Consider the following 13,417-nt stretch of genomic DNA (forward strand, 5'->3'; position numbering starts at 1 on the left):
GAAACTGTCTGAGTTACAGCCACTTTAATGTCCATGTTTACAGTAGGGTCCTCTTCAGTCAAAATATCTGGAAACAATCCGCTTACTGACAAATGTAATTATTATTACCCACATTCCCTCAAAAACTATACATGAATGAGTGAAAAATGCAATGTGATGCAACAGGCAAGTTGTTGACCTTGCAGTGCAGGTACAGTGTTATGAGCTTGTGCAGCAGACACTGCTCTGAGCACACGAGACGCCTGCCGTCTCCATGAGGGGCTGCACTGATCCCACATGAGGGACAGAGAGATGATCACATTTGAGAGCTCCTGCGTCTCCACCAAAACTTCTACAAAACATACCCGACTGCACAGCTGCAAGATCGCCTGAGAAGAGTGTAAACACAAACTTATATTTATCCTCTTTGTGTTTTGAGCCTAACACATGCAAATTTATTTTTCATTTATACACTAATTTGAATGCTTTGATATCAAATGACTAAATACATTTTGCAACTTTTCCAGCTATTCAAGCAAACTAACTTAAGTAAAACATGCGAATGAATTTTTTTTGGATCATTTTTATTCTGGAAAACATTCATCCAAGCTCTATTAGCACAACTTGTAAATACCTGAATAAGAGTGTCCTGAAAAGAGCATTTGACTTCCTCTTCCACATCTTCTGGAGAGTTACCGTTCACTTTTCTGGGAGGTAAAGCCACAAACAGATACAGGCACTTGACTAAAGCAGCAGGTACACCTGTCTTGATCATAGCACCAACCTCCTGTCAAAGAAAAAACTTTTTGGGATCCAAGCACTGAAGTATATAATAAAAAGCTTTTTTTACAATAATGTTGTCAATTTTCCAACATTGCTGTCATAGGCACTAGTTCCCTTAAAGGGACAGTTCACCCCCCCCCCAAAAAAACTCTGTTATCATTGACAAGTTGTTCCAAATCTGTGGTAGGAAAAATTACAGCAATAGTCAAAAGTGCCCCAGAACATTTTGCCTAACTACATTCTTCAAAATATCTTCTTTTGTTTTTAACAGAACAAAGAAAATTTTCCTACTGTGGTAGTCAATGGTGGCCCAGTTTTTGGGTGAACTGTTCCTTAAAGTCTTACATGACATTAATTCTGGAAAGAGTAAAATAAGAAACTCCACTGAAAGCTGACTGCATAAATGATAAATTATTGGGGAACTTACAGATTCTCTGTTGGACAAAACACATATTGATTTTAGTAGAAGCCATCCTTTGTTGCTGTTGCCCTCTGACCTCTGAAAGAACTGCTCCAATTCAAATCGGGCTTCCTCTGCACCACAAAACCAACAGACAAACAGTTACAGCTATAGACCTCTCATGAGCACACAACAGACAGCTGAAGGTTTCAGATCCCACAAACTCTCATATCCAGGATTTTTTTTACAATCTCAGAATAAGTAATAAACTAAATATCAAAATGCAAACCTTTCCCAATCGGTAGGTTAAACATAAAACTGAATGCATTAAAAAGTTCAACTTATAGCATCGCATGCCACATATCGGCAAAATGAAGAAGTGAGCTACTTCCCTTCAAATGCCAACAGAATCTCTCTGTTCACATTTTCTTTGACCTATAAAAACACTGCCAATGCAACTGATTCACGGATAACAGTAATAAACTACCTCTTTATAGCTTCATTAACAATCGGTATGCTTCATGCGGGTACCTGCAGGCTTCTCCGACACTCTCTGTTGTACATGACAGACAAAAGCTTCTCCGACTTCCAGGGCCAAACCCAGGAGGTCCAGATCACCAAGGGTGCAGTCACTCTCTGAGACCTTATGAAAATGAAGAGTGTCATTTCTGCTTGAACAACATCAAAGATTCAGAACAAAATATAAAAACATGACAAAGTGAGCATTCGACATAAATTAGGTTTTCATAGCAACATGTGAAAAGTACATTTCAATAAACTGTGAAAGTATTTCACTCAACATTCCTTACTTCAGCCCATGATTTTTTTCAAGTGACTGTGGGGTGTTAGTCTTTACTTTGTAGTTGGTCAAATACCAGTAGGAATGCAGGAGTGATAATCAGTCGCACGCGTGTAAACTCCAGAACACACACACACACACGCACACACACACACACGCACACAACACACACGCACACACACACACACACACACACGCTTTGGTTGACTATCCCCGTGGGGACAGTCCATAGGCGTAATGTTTTTATACTGTAACTGTATATTCTATCCCCTACCCCTAAACCTAAAGATCATAGAACACTTTTTGCATTTTTAGATTAGTAAAAAATATTGTTCTGTACAATTTATAAGCTTTTTTGCCCATGAGGACCTCAATTTTGGTCCCCACGGTGACACGAGTCCCCATGTGTTGGTGTGTATTCAGGTTTAGGTCCCCACCGGGATATACAAACATGAACACACACACACACACACACACACACACACACACACACAAACACTAAGTCTATGAGCATGATTACATTTTAGAAGGTCATGAGTGTTTGTCAAAACAGTCACAAAACAGATCAATAGTCCTCTCAGGACAGATCCGCTGGAATTTAGGCACAGGAAATTGAAGATTTGAGTTTAATATGTGGTGCAGGCAATTTATTCCTTTACAGACTGGCTGCTGTGAAGAAGCTAAAATGTAAATAGACATTTCTGCTTTCATTTCTGCTTTTAAACGGAAGGTTCACACAAAAATGAAAATTCTGTCATTATTTACTCACTTTCAAGTTTTTCCAAACCTGTATTAATTTCGTTGTTCTGTTGAACAAAAGAATATATGTCCAAAAACGTTTGCAACCAAACAGTTCTGGGGCACTATTTACAACCATAATAGTTTTTTCACCCACTATGAGAGTCAACAGTGCCCCAGAACTATTTGGTTACAAACATTATTCCAAATATCTAAATATCTTTCTTTGTGTTCCGCAGAAGTTTGGAACAACTTCAGGGTGAGTAAATACGACAGAATTAAAATTTTGGGCTGAACTGTCCCTTTAAGACGTACTGTTATTCTAAAATGTCTGAAATATTAATAAGTTGATCCCAACTTTTGACTGGTGGTATGTAATGAACTGTGTAGTAGTTCTGGTCTGTTACCTGGATGAAGAGCAGCAGGAGTCCATTGAGCTCTTGTTCTCTTTGCTCTGGTGACTGTAGGGATGTTGTTCCAAGCTGAGATAGCCAATCTCTGAGAACCACGAGTGGATCCACATTTGCTTTCAGGATCCCATCTGCCATGCTGTGAATTTGACTTGTTGTCAGGTCTACCCTGTCTGAACTCTCCCCTGAAGCGCTGAGTTCTCCATTCTCCTTGGTGATTCTTTCTATTTCTCCACCCGTCTCCTTGAAGAAAGGCATTATATTAATACACCAGCACACTGACAACACACACAAATCTGTTTACTTCAATCAATGGAACAACCAGACATTATTTTTAAGGGCAAAGACTGTAACACCGTGTCTACACCGGACGCGGCGCGATGCGATGCGACGCGAAACACGCCGCACCACGCCACGTCCAGTATGGACAAAATTTTCAATTATAATGTGTTCTAATGCGTTCTATTGTCTCTGGTCGCATCGCGCCGCATCCGGTGTAGACACGGTCTGCGTCCAAAATCGCCTACTTCCATACTATATAGTAGGCGAAAATTAGTATGAGTCATGAATAGTATGTCCGAAACCTCAGTATGCAAAAAACAGTAGGCGAGAAATACCCAGATGGTCTACTACTTCCGCCGAAATTCGTGAGTGTGGATCGGATGGACACTTCTCTATCCCATGATGCCACGGGAGCTGAGCAACGGTCAAATTTCAAAAGTAAATCAAATAAATATAGCGGAAAACTTTAAGGCCGTATTTAATGTAAGTGCCAATAAATTAATTTCTCGTGACTAAATTATGTTCTTATCAACTCTCACGTGTAGGTTATTGTTAATACGTCATAGGTCAAAGAACATACGTCCGAAATGTATTCATACTACTCCCACTCATACTATATAGAACGTACTGTTTTGACGGCCGATAGGTAGGTACTTATTCAAATTCAGTACGTACTGTCACAGTATGCGATTTCGGACGCAGCCACGGTGTAACGGGGATGTTGATTTTGTGTCTTCTGTTCAAAGAAATCAACAAACTGTAAATTTCAATATTAACAGATTCATTTACACGATAATGATGCAAATACATCACGCAATTCACATTTTCATTGTATTTATATGCCACTTCAGATCTTTTTCCACCCTTAATAATTTTAGAAGAATCATCTGAGATGTTGATATTGAAATGAAACATAAGAACTCTATTAAGTCTCCTGAGCCGTGAATGAGACACTTATGAGCAAAACTAAAAAAAAAAAGATTCCCACAAGAAAAGTCCATAAAACATAGACACTCATGAGCATGAAAATAAACATTTATATAAGAGAAAAGCAAATCTCACACTGTAGCAAAGATAACACTAAGCTGAATGCTTTTCCTGCAACTCACAAGTTCACATTAAACGTTAACGTGATCGTGTGATGTCAATGCACAAGCTTGTTTTGCTACAGGGAGGACTATTCACATTCCTGAAGAAATGACATGTCTGGATTGAACATTCCTGCCAGTGTCTTCATTCAGCACAGTGAATATAAACTCTTCAACACAGCCTTGTTGTGGTAACGATTCTAAACGCTTTAGTTGTTTAAACATGACCAACTTAAAAACATGATAAAGCAAAGTATGAACAAAAGAGTTTCAGGGGAAATAAATCATGTTCAGAAATTACTTCACAAAATGAAGTCAAGCTTCCTTGTTTATGTTGTCTTCGTTGTGTTGAAGTGTTATCCAAGAGACCGAACGAGCTTGTGACACCATAACCATAACCACAGCCACGAAATAAAGAAATAAAAAATAAACTGACAGATTAATATGAAACCGATCAGAGTAACCAGATCGGCCAGTCTGAAACATACCTGTTGTTTGGTGGGCGGCATCTTGTCTATGACGGGGCTTGCATGTGTAGACTTATGGTTGTATATGAGGCTTCCTCTTGCTTTCCATGTCACAGCACTCAGTGAGCGACCGGCTGAGACATGCCTGACATCAGCTGCGTCTGGTCATGTGCCTCACTTCCTAGTAAAAGAAAGAAGCAGAATAAGGAATGTGTGTTTCGCGTGGGGGTAATGACGGTGTGTGTGTGTGTACTGACAGTTGGGTCACGCTAGGCAAATTTAAGTATTAGAGCTCATTTTGTCTTTTTTATCAAAAGCTCACATTTTCAATCAACCAATCATAAAAGAGGTTAAGGAAGTACGTACGTAGTGTCTGTGCTGGCTGGGGTTTAAATTGAGCCCATCAGATTTTGAACAATGGCGACACCGTGTGATGATTTTAAGATGGCACCGAAATAAAACCTTACGCACAGAAACAAAAATCCAAAATAACACAATGAATGAATTAAACAATGGCTAAAATACTCGTGCAATATGTATCTGATAGATCATCATATGTCGCCTAGATGGTTTCCACATTTCAAACAGAGTTAGGCTGGATAGATTCAATATTAAAGTGAGTTTTTAGGTGGTTTTGATGTAGCGTTTATTTGCTGATCTCAAGTTATTAAGTTATTAATGCCCAAGACAATCTTATCAAATATCAAATAAACAAACACAAATATCATCACAAAATCTCCAAGTAAACAACTCTTATTTTTATTACGGTGCAGTATGTACTATGGTTAATTTAGTAACTCACATACACATTACACATATAACCAGTTTAAACACGTAAATACACACCTTTAATACCGAGGTCGGACAGAAATAGATACTGTAGATACGTGTAGAAATACATAGAAATAGTTCCTTAAAGTAACTCAAATATTTCAGAATAAACTACGTAGCAAACTTAACCATAAATACGTTTTTGAAATGACCTTTGTGGCAAAAGAGTGGTAATTTTGGTTTCTGTTTAGATTTGGCTTATATTTTGAAATCGACGCCTGCAAGTCAAACAGAAATGGAACAATCAGGCGGAATGGCAACAACAATGTGTTAAAGGCGAGGTTTATGGGTTCGAGCATTAATCTCTGTGTGGTCCAGTTATGATGAGTCCAAATAACATTTCTCCTCTTTTAACTGTTTACTGTAGGGTTGCACGGCGTACCGGTGCTACGGTAGCATCGCGATGCTAAAGCTTCAAAATACCCGCGATGCCTCTCTATTTTTGAAACGGTAGTATCGTAGTACCGTAGTTTATGTTGCATATGCGTATTAATATCTATTTGAACACTTACATCTGCCTTTTTGCGGTGTTTATCTCCAAAATGAATGTGTGTTTTGAATGTCTCGGACGAGTTAATGATTCAAATTGGCGATTTGAACGAGTTGGTTAAATGATTCACTAACTCAGTGGAAAATTGACGCCACCTACTGGCCGTTTCAGTTCTGCATTTAAAGTAAGCCTAATATTTCCCTTTATAAAGACTGCAGTGTCAATTAAATTTGTCCAACATTTGAATTAGTTCCTACGTGAAAAATGATCTAGTGTACTTTAGTATTTACTACAGTAAACTACTAAAATTCATAGATACTAGTGTTTTTGAGTCTTATCATAGTAAATATTTAAGTATACTACAGTATTTATAGTATTTACAAATGACTAAATGTAAATGTATTTGCTACAATTTATCCAATTACTACAGTTATTACAACAACATATTCTAGTGCAATGTATAATACAGTTTACTATAGTAAATACAAAATGTTTAATCTAAATCTGTGTTTTTTGTAGATTTGAATTATATGGCACGGCATCGTGATACTACTTGGTATCGAGATACTTCAGCTGGTATAGTATCGTAAGACATGTTTATGGTACCGTGACAACCCTAGTTTACTGTGTGTTTTGAATACAATGAATTCGTGGTACGCGTCACTTTTCCTCCGCGCTGGTGTGGGTAGACCACTCACACTCATTTATGTTAACAGGGAATTTATTGAATTGTTTTAGCATTGCTGATAATTTTATTTGAACTATATATGCCAGTAAAATATGTGTATTTTTAATATATTTAGAATGTAAAAATATACAGGTATTTCGAGTAAGAAAAACACGCTGGCTTCTGGGCCGCCAAGCGCCCTCTGGAGGACTATTTATTCTTGCTCCAGTTCATTGGTTGAACAACAACCCAATCTACTGAGGCGGCGTTTACAGAAATCACCACATTAGCCTGGCGTGTTTTCAGATTCGCTCTTATCGGATTAATGATTTGTTGATATAACGGAGTGATATAGTTGACGTAAATGTTTCCGCTATGCAAACCGATAAAAGACAGACATATGTTTCTAGATAATGAGTCTCACAATTTGCCTATTTTCCTCTAGTCCGAAGAAGGCGTAAATACATGGTGGCAAAATGCTGCAAGGGTCTGCTGCAGGAAGTTGTTTATTTGAATCGATTCAACGCGGTGAAATCGATATAGTTTCCCATTTATTACAACATGATCGGGGACTCCTAATGCAAAAAGGTGAGTGTACTTGTGCTTTGTCCTAGAAGAGGTTGTACACTAGCCATAAAGAAATATGCTGTCAGTTGTTTCACTTTCACCTTTCCGTTCATGTAACGTTTCACTTTCACCTTTCCGATCCTATTCAAAAGAATAAAGTCGTAGTTTGTTAATCGTTTGCTTTATTATCTATTAAACTATCGATTAAAGAAAAGCCTAAATGTTCAATAAGTTGTAAATGAATGCACTTTTCCATTCCTGTTCCCTCTATTGCTTTTTCCTGGGAAGTGCATTTGAAGAGTTTGGTTCCAAAATGAGATAACTCCGTTTTTAAACATTTTCAAACATCATGTTTTTTTATTGTTAATTCCAATGAATATACATCAAACTGCAGTTGGTTTGTTTTGATTTAGGACATAATAACAAAAAATACAGCTAACTAACATAATAAAAACATGATAACATAGCAAAAAACATGATTTTTGAACATTTTTAAAAACGGAGTTATCTCATTTTGGAGCCAAACTCTTCTTTTAGTCTTATGGTTGATGACAAACGTTAATAAGTGTCCTGCTGTGAATTAAAGGCAAAGTCACCATTGTAATAAATTAAAAAATTAAAGTGAAGGAAATATTTCAAATGCGTATTACACTTTTTTTTAAAGGACACAATATTTTGTATTATGTACACGTATTGTTATTTTATAGTAGAAACAATTACTATGTAGTAACTTGGTATTTTGGTAAATCACCATGGTAAGGCAATTCAGTACATTGTTTGCAGTGAATCTTTTAACAATGAACTCTAAATACATTGGTAGGACATTGTTTTCTGTATACACAACCTTTAAATGCATGTTTATGCTCACCTTCAATTGATAGTCTTAAAACTTTCCCAGAACTGAGAAATAATATCTAGGTTTAAATACATTGACAAGTCTGATGTTTTGAAGTTATTTTTGTATTTTTCCAGGATGGGGAGGTTTCACAGCCCTCCACTTTGCTGCTCTCCATGGAAACCGTCCGATGGCTGAGCTTCTGCTAAGCAGTGGTGCTGATCCAAACATCCCTTGTGATGCCGGCCAGACTCCTTTTCACTTCGCCTGCAGGTACTAGAAACTTATGTCTGTAAATTTAATGTAAAACATCATTGCTTTTAAATTCAGAAAGTGCTTAGGACTTAGTGTACCGTGTTGTACCAACAGAAATGGCAATATCTATATCATGCACAAAATGATGCAACATGGCGCAGACCTAAAGCTAGTGGATGAGCAAGGGAAAACATCTCTTCTTCATGCAGTCAGTGGTGGAAGTGTGTAAGTAACCATGTTGTGTAGCTATATTGTGTATTGAAAGCAGAGAACTCTGAAACAAGGATTGTTCAAAATAATTATTTTATTTTGTTGTTTGCTGCATATTGTCAGGAATGCATTCTTCTTTCTGTCTATTGCTCCCTATCAGTGTTGCCATGCAGTATCTGTGGGAGACTGGAATGTTCAGTTTTTCCGATGCTGATTATTATCAAGTCACTCCATTGCATTTGGCAGCTTCCACAGGCAATACTGACGTCCTCCAGTATCTCCTAAGAGCAGATGTAAGCTTTTATTTTACATATATTTACATACATTTCTCATAATGTCCAGTTGAGGAAAAGATCCCTGGCTCTGAAATGAAGGGCCTTTTGATTTTGTTCTCTCCCAAAACACCAAATACTGTAACGGCAGTATTCTTGAATTTACAGTATGTACTGCACAATGTTCACGATCCATGGGGCCACTGACAGTGACTGTCAGACTTGGTATTAAAGGCACAGTTCACACAAAAATGAAAAATCAGTCTTCATTTACTCACCCTCGAGTTGTTCCACATCTGTATAAATTTCTTTGTTCTGATGAACACAGAGAAAGATATTTGGACGAATGCTTTTAACCAAACAGTTCTTGGACCCCATTGACTACCATAGTTGGAAAAATGACAATGGTTGTCAAAAGTGCACCAGAACTGTTTGCTTTCATACATTCTTCAAAATATCTCCTTTTGTGTTCAACAGAACAAATAAATGTACAAAGCAGTTTTTCGTATGGTAGCTGTATTGAAACTTGTGTTTTGTCTAATCTTTTCCCAGAGATGCACACCCGAGGCAGTTGACCACAAGGGTGCGACAGCGCTTCACGTGGCTGCAGAGAAAGGCATGATTGAGGTGTGCTGGATACTGATGAAGAGTGCTGGACTCCACATATTACACATGAAAAACCACACTGGGCTCACACCACTAGATCTCTGTATTCGGGGGAATACTTTTAGGTCTGTAGAGAACCAATGGAAAATTTAAAGGCTTAGTTCTCAAGGTTTTACTTAGTAGTATTGCCCACTCCAGGATAGTTGTAGAATGGTCAGTTTAAGTAGCACCAGGAAGATAGCCTGGATGAGCAGTCCCATATCACATCATTCCTAGATGTGTAGATGTACCAAACTGTTGGATGGTGCCACGTAAAAAAATAAGTCTAGATGTATTGTATCTACCGTAGTGATTCCATGTGGAGATCATTTTGGCACATCTATTACAATTGTTTCTGTCTACACTGATGTTATTTTATAGTTTCTTTGTGTACGGGAAATAATAGAATTACTTTAAAACGCAATGTTATATTGTGTATTTCATGTCCTCTTTATTGCATTTATATAGACATCAGCAACTCTCTAGGATGTTGACGCAATTCAGAAAACGACCAAAGGATGCGATACCTACAGACTCGTATGGTACCTGTGTTTTTTGTGTGTTTGTTTAAGTTTATTGAATAATGATATTCACCTGCTGTAGGACTCATTAAATTATTTGTTCTGCAGTGATGTACTTTTGGATGATGATGTTGCCATCTCTCAGTGGGGCAGCGGTTCTCATTATATCTGCTACTCTGGGGGACTATGGCGGCATCTTCTCTGCGCTACTGTTTCCCTGTATGGCTAAATTCATTCTTTCACAGTACCACAGACTTAGCAGCTTTCAGAGGTTAGATAGTTCGGACCGGATGTATGGAGATTGTGCTTATAAATGACAATGTAAATAATGATGTCACTGATGAAGTAATGTTCGTTTTGTCTGTTTTTATTCGGCCTGTAGGTTACCAAATCCCATTTACCTCGTAACGCTGACTGCCGGCATAATTCATTCTGCAGTCTGTTTCATCTATAAAATTTTACCCAATATCCTTTGCTAAATGCTTACATCATCTATTTGAAATCACTTTTAAGGCTCCATTAGATGTTATATTCAGATGAGCCCTTAACTGCTTACGTTTGTGGCCAGCTCACACCTTGTTACACATCGCACTGTTCCATTTCTGTGTGCTCATTGCACTTTTTTGGAAAGTTTTAAACCAGAACCCAGGACAACTCAACAAAGCTGAGACCGATGCCCAGTTTTCCAGCATAGGAGACTTACTAGAAGCCAACGAGAGCCCGTACAGATTCTGTATTTACTGTGAGGTGAGCACTTCTTATTTGGGTGTAAATACATTTGCAGCATCTAGTAGTCACAGCTCTAGTTTGATTTGGTTGGTTTCTTTGGATGTTTATCAGTTGCTTTTCATTGTTGTTACAAATTTATATTCTACAATTCAATAAAAAAGGCCATTGAATATCACGCATTAAAATACACGAGTCATGTACTTCCAGCTGATCCAAGTGGACAACAGCAAACACTGCCGTTTGTGTGACGTGTGCATTAAAGACTACGACCACCACTGCCTCTTCCTCAATCAGTGTGTGGGGCGGGACAACCACCGTCTCTTCATCTTCTTCATCATGGCCATGATAATGGCCCACCTCATCTTCATCTTCAGTGCTGGGTTTTATCTCCACCTGAAGCTGTCAGTCCTGCAGCGCTCTGACTGGGGTTCAGGGGCTGGGAGAGAGGCCTGGGTCCTTCTGTTGACTCTGCTCGGCATCCTCTCGCTTATATGGGTGAGCTGGTTGCTAGGTGAACAGCTTGATGCCATTTCCATGGGAACAACCACCTACTTCAGGTACAACCAGAAATGCCCTACCAAAAGACAACGCTTGGCGACAGTGATTTCTTTTCTGCTTGAGGGGAAACAAAGCCATCGACGTTTTCAGTCCTTTAACATATAGCTTTTAAGATTAAGTGACTTTAGTTTTTGAATTTACAAAGTTTTTTTATTAGCTGGAATAATGTGGTTTGATACAACTTTATAGAAGCACTGTTGACAGCATCTGTGCCATGCCTTTGATTTTCAAGTTATATTGAATTCTAATGTAATCCTATTGATGTCCGACCCTTTTATTTGTACTTACAGTTTTATATTTTACATCATATTTAATGTAAAATTTTGTTTGTATTACTATTTATTTTTAAAGGTCAAGTATAAATAAAACCTTTTGGTATAAATTCACACGTTTTCTTGGTTTACATTTCATTTCAAGGTCGGAAAATGTGTAAGTCAATTTAAAGTAAAACCACAGCAATTTAAAGGAATAGTTCGCTAAAAGATAAAGCTTCTTTCATCATTTACTCACCCTCCAGTCATTCCAAACCTGTTTGACAAAAGATATTTTAATGAACATTGGTAACCATATTGACTTCCATTGAATGGACACAAAACCACCGAGACGATTCTCAAAATATATTCTTTTTTTGTTCCACAGAAGAAAATCAAACCATCAAGTACACACCCAAAAAATCTTTTTAGCTTACAAAATTCAAATTTTTAATATAATTTAAAAAATTGTGTTATTACATTTGTAAAATTCTTCAGATAATACAGTAGGATTGCTGCTTCACTTCTGACTGCACTAGAATGCTGCAGTCCCGGTCCTGCCTTTAAGATGGCCGTCTGTCATTAATCATCTGCCAGGCTGGTTTAGTCTTCTAATTTTCCATTGATGTTTGCTGAAGCAATACCATTCAGTGGGAAAATCTGCAGAGCAATATCATTGTCTATATGGCAGTGGAAAATTGCATTTAGGTGCTTTTGTAACATCTGCTACTGCAGCGAAAACACATTTTACTCCCATTTTAAAGGTTATTTGTGGGACATTCAAGGGATTGATTCAACGTAGATGACCACATCTTAAAATTTGGATTCTCTTAGCCGCTATTCTTCCCTGTAAATTTCTTATATTTGACAAAAAAATGAAAATTGACTCCCATGGTATTTATTTTTCCTACTATGGCAGTAAATGAGGGATGAGATCGGTTTGGTTACTGACATTCTTCCAAGGATCTTCCTTTGTTTTTAGCAGAGCAAAGAAATTTACAGATGATGACAGAATTTTCTTTCCTGAACTATCCCTTTAAAGTGTCTTCAGTGCTATACCGTGAATCATTGCTCTGGACATAACAGCTGTGTGAAGTGGTGGTGGGAAAGGAGGCACTGAATAATGCTTTAAAATCTCTTGGTTATTTTACACGATTCATTCCGTCTTGGACGACATTTAGCTACAAGACACGTATGGACAGAATAATTGACACTTGCAGACTACAACACTTCTGTTTTCACTTCTGCATTGATAGTCATCATTTCCTTAGAGGTGTCTGAATCAACCAACCTTCTTGTCATTTTTTACACACATCAGCTTTTAAAAAATTCCATTTTAATTACCCATCAGCACAGATATTTTGAGACTTTAACCAGTGTAAAAACTACAGACCTCACGGTGTTTGTGCAAGAGGGACAAAAAACACCATTTGCTCATGATAGCCACTCTTGTCAATTTTGATGATGTGAACACATTTTTCTTGAAGATGTGGCTTTATTAGATTCATTTACTGCATTCTGTCCTAACAGAATCATTCTCCTCCCCTCAGTTCCTCAAGACATTGAGTGGGAGTCTCCAGCTTGATTTTTAAACTTTACACTCTTTACTGTGGCTGTTCTTCTACATTTACAGAGGCTTG

At 37.8% G+C, this 13,417-nt stretch overlaps 2 protein-coding genes across 2 annotated transcripts in view; one reads left to right on the forward strand and one right to left on the reverse strand.

Moving 5' to 3' along the window:
* The window catches only part of wdfy4 (WDFY family member 4), a 48,032-nt gene extending 41,481 nt beyond the window's left edge, over nucleotides 1-6,551 (reverse strand). Inside the window, exons 1-8 of the mRNA XM_057341718.1 lie at nucleotides 6,290-6,551; nucleotides 5,313-5,408; nucleotides 4,968-5,127; nucleotides 3,107-3,352; nucleotides 1,694-1,805; nucleotides 1,190-1,296; nucleotides 614-766; nucleotides 179-368 (exon numbers count right to left, since the gene is read on the reverse strand). Coding sequence (XP_057197701.1) covers nucleotides 179-368; nucleotides 614-766; nucleotides 1,190-1,296; nucleotides 1,694-1,805; nucleotides 3,107-3,352; nucleotides 4,968-4,988 — 829 coding nt within the window. The 5' untranslated portion in view covers nucleotides 4,989-5,127; nucleotides 5,313-5,408; nucleotides 6,290-6,551. The remainder of the gene's footprint in view (nucleotides 1-178; nucleotides 369-613; nucleotides 767-1,189; nucleotides 1,297-1,693; nucleotides 1,806-3,106; nucleotides 3,353-4,967; nucleotides 5,128-5,312; nucleotides 5,409-6,289) is intronic.
* A 153-nt stretch (nucleotides 6,552-6,704) lies between these two features.
* On the forward strand, nucleotides 6,705-11,895 carry si:ch211-223a10.1 (putative ZDHHC-type palmitoyltransferase 6). Its single transcript, XM_057341719.1, has 10 exons — nucleotides 6,705-7,522; nucleotides 8,474-8,609; nucleotides 8,706-8,816; nucleotides 8,962-9,094; nucleotides 9,626-9,804; nucleotides 10,187-10,260; nucleotides 10,348-10,510; nucleotides 10,622-10,704; nucleotides 10,796-10,986; nucleotides 11,176-11,895. The coding sequence occupies exons 1-10, from the start codon at nucleotides 7,411-7,413 to the stop codon at nucleotides 11,629-11,631; spliced, it is 1,638 nt and encodes a 545-aa protein (XP_057197702.1). The 5' UTR covers nucleotides 6,705-7,410; the 3' UTR covers nucleotides 11,632-11,895.
* Nucleotides 11,896-13,417: the final 1,522 nt, after the last annotated feature.

The sequence above is a fragment of the Triplophysa rosa genome, linkage group LG9 (genome assembly GCF_024868665.1).
Source record: "Triplophysa rosa linkage group LG9, Trosa_1v2, whole genome shotgun sequence".
Taxonomy (NCBI): Eukaryota; Metazoa; Chordata; class Actinopteri; order Cypriniformes; family Nemacheilidae; genus Triplophysa; species Triplophysa rosa.

What these genes read in the sequence shown, in the direction of transcription:
- si:ch211-223a10.1 (XM_057341719.1), top strand. Translation starts at nt 7,411, where the DNA reads ATGCTGCAAGGGTCTGCTGCAGGAAGTTGTTTATTTGAATCGATTCAA. An exon ending in AGACTTAGCAGCTTTCAGAG is followed by an intron (nt 10,511 to 10,621) that starts GTTAGATAGTTC and finishes TTCGGCCTGTAG; the next exon opens with GTTACCAAATCCCATTTACC. An exon ending in CATCTATAAAATTTTACCCA is followed by an intron (nt 10,705 to 10,795) that starts ATATCCTTTGCT and finishes TTAACTGCTTAC; the next exon opens with GTTTGTGGCCAGCTCACACC.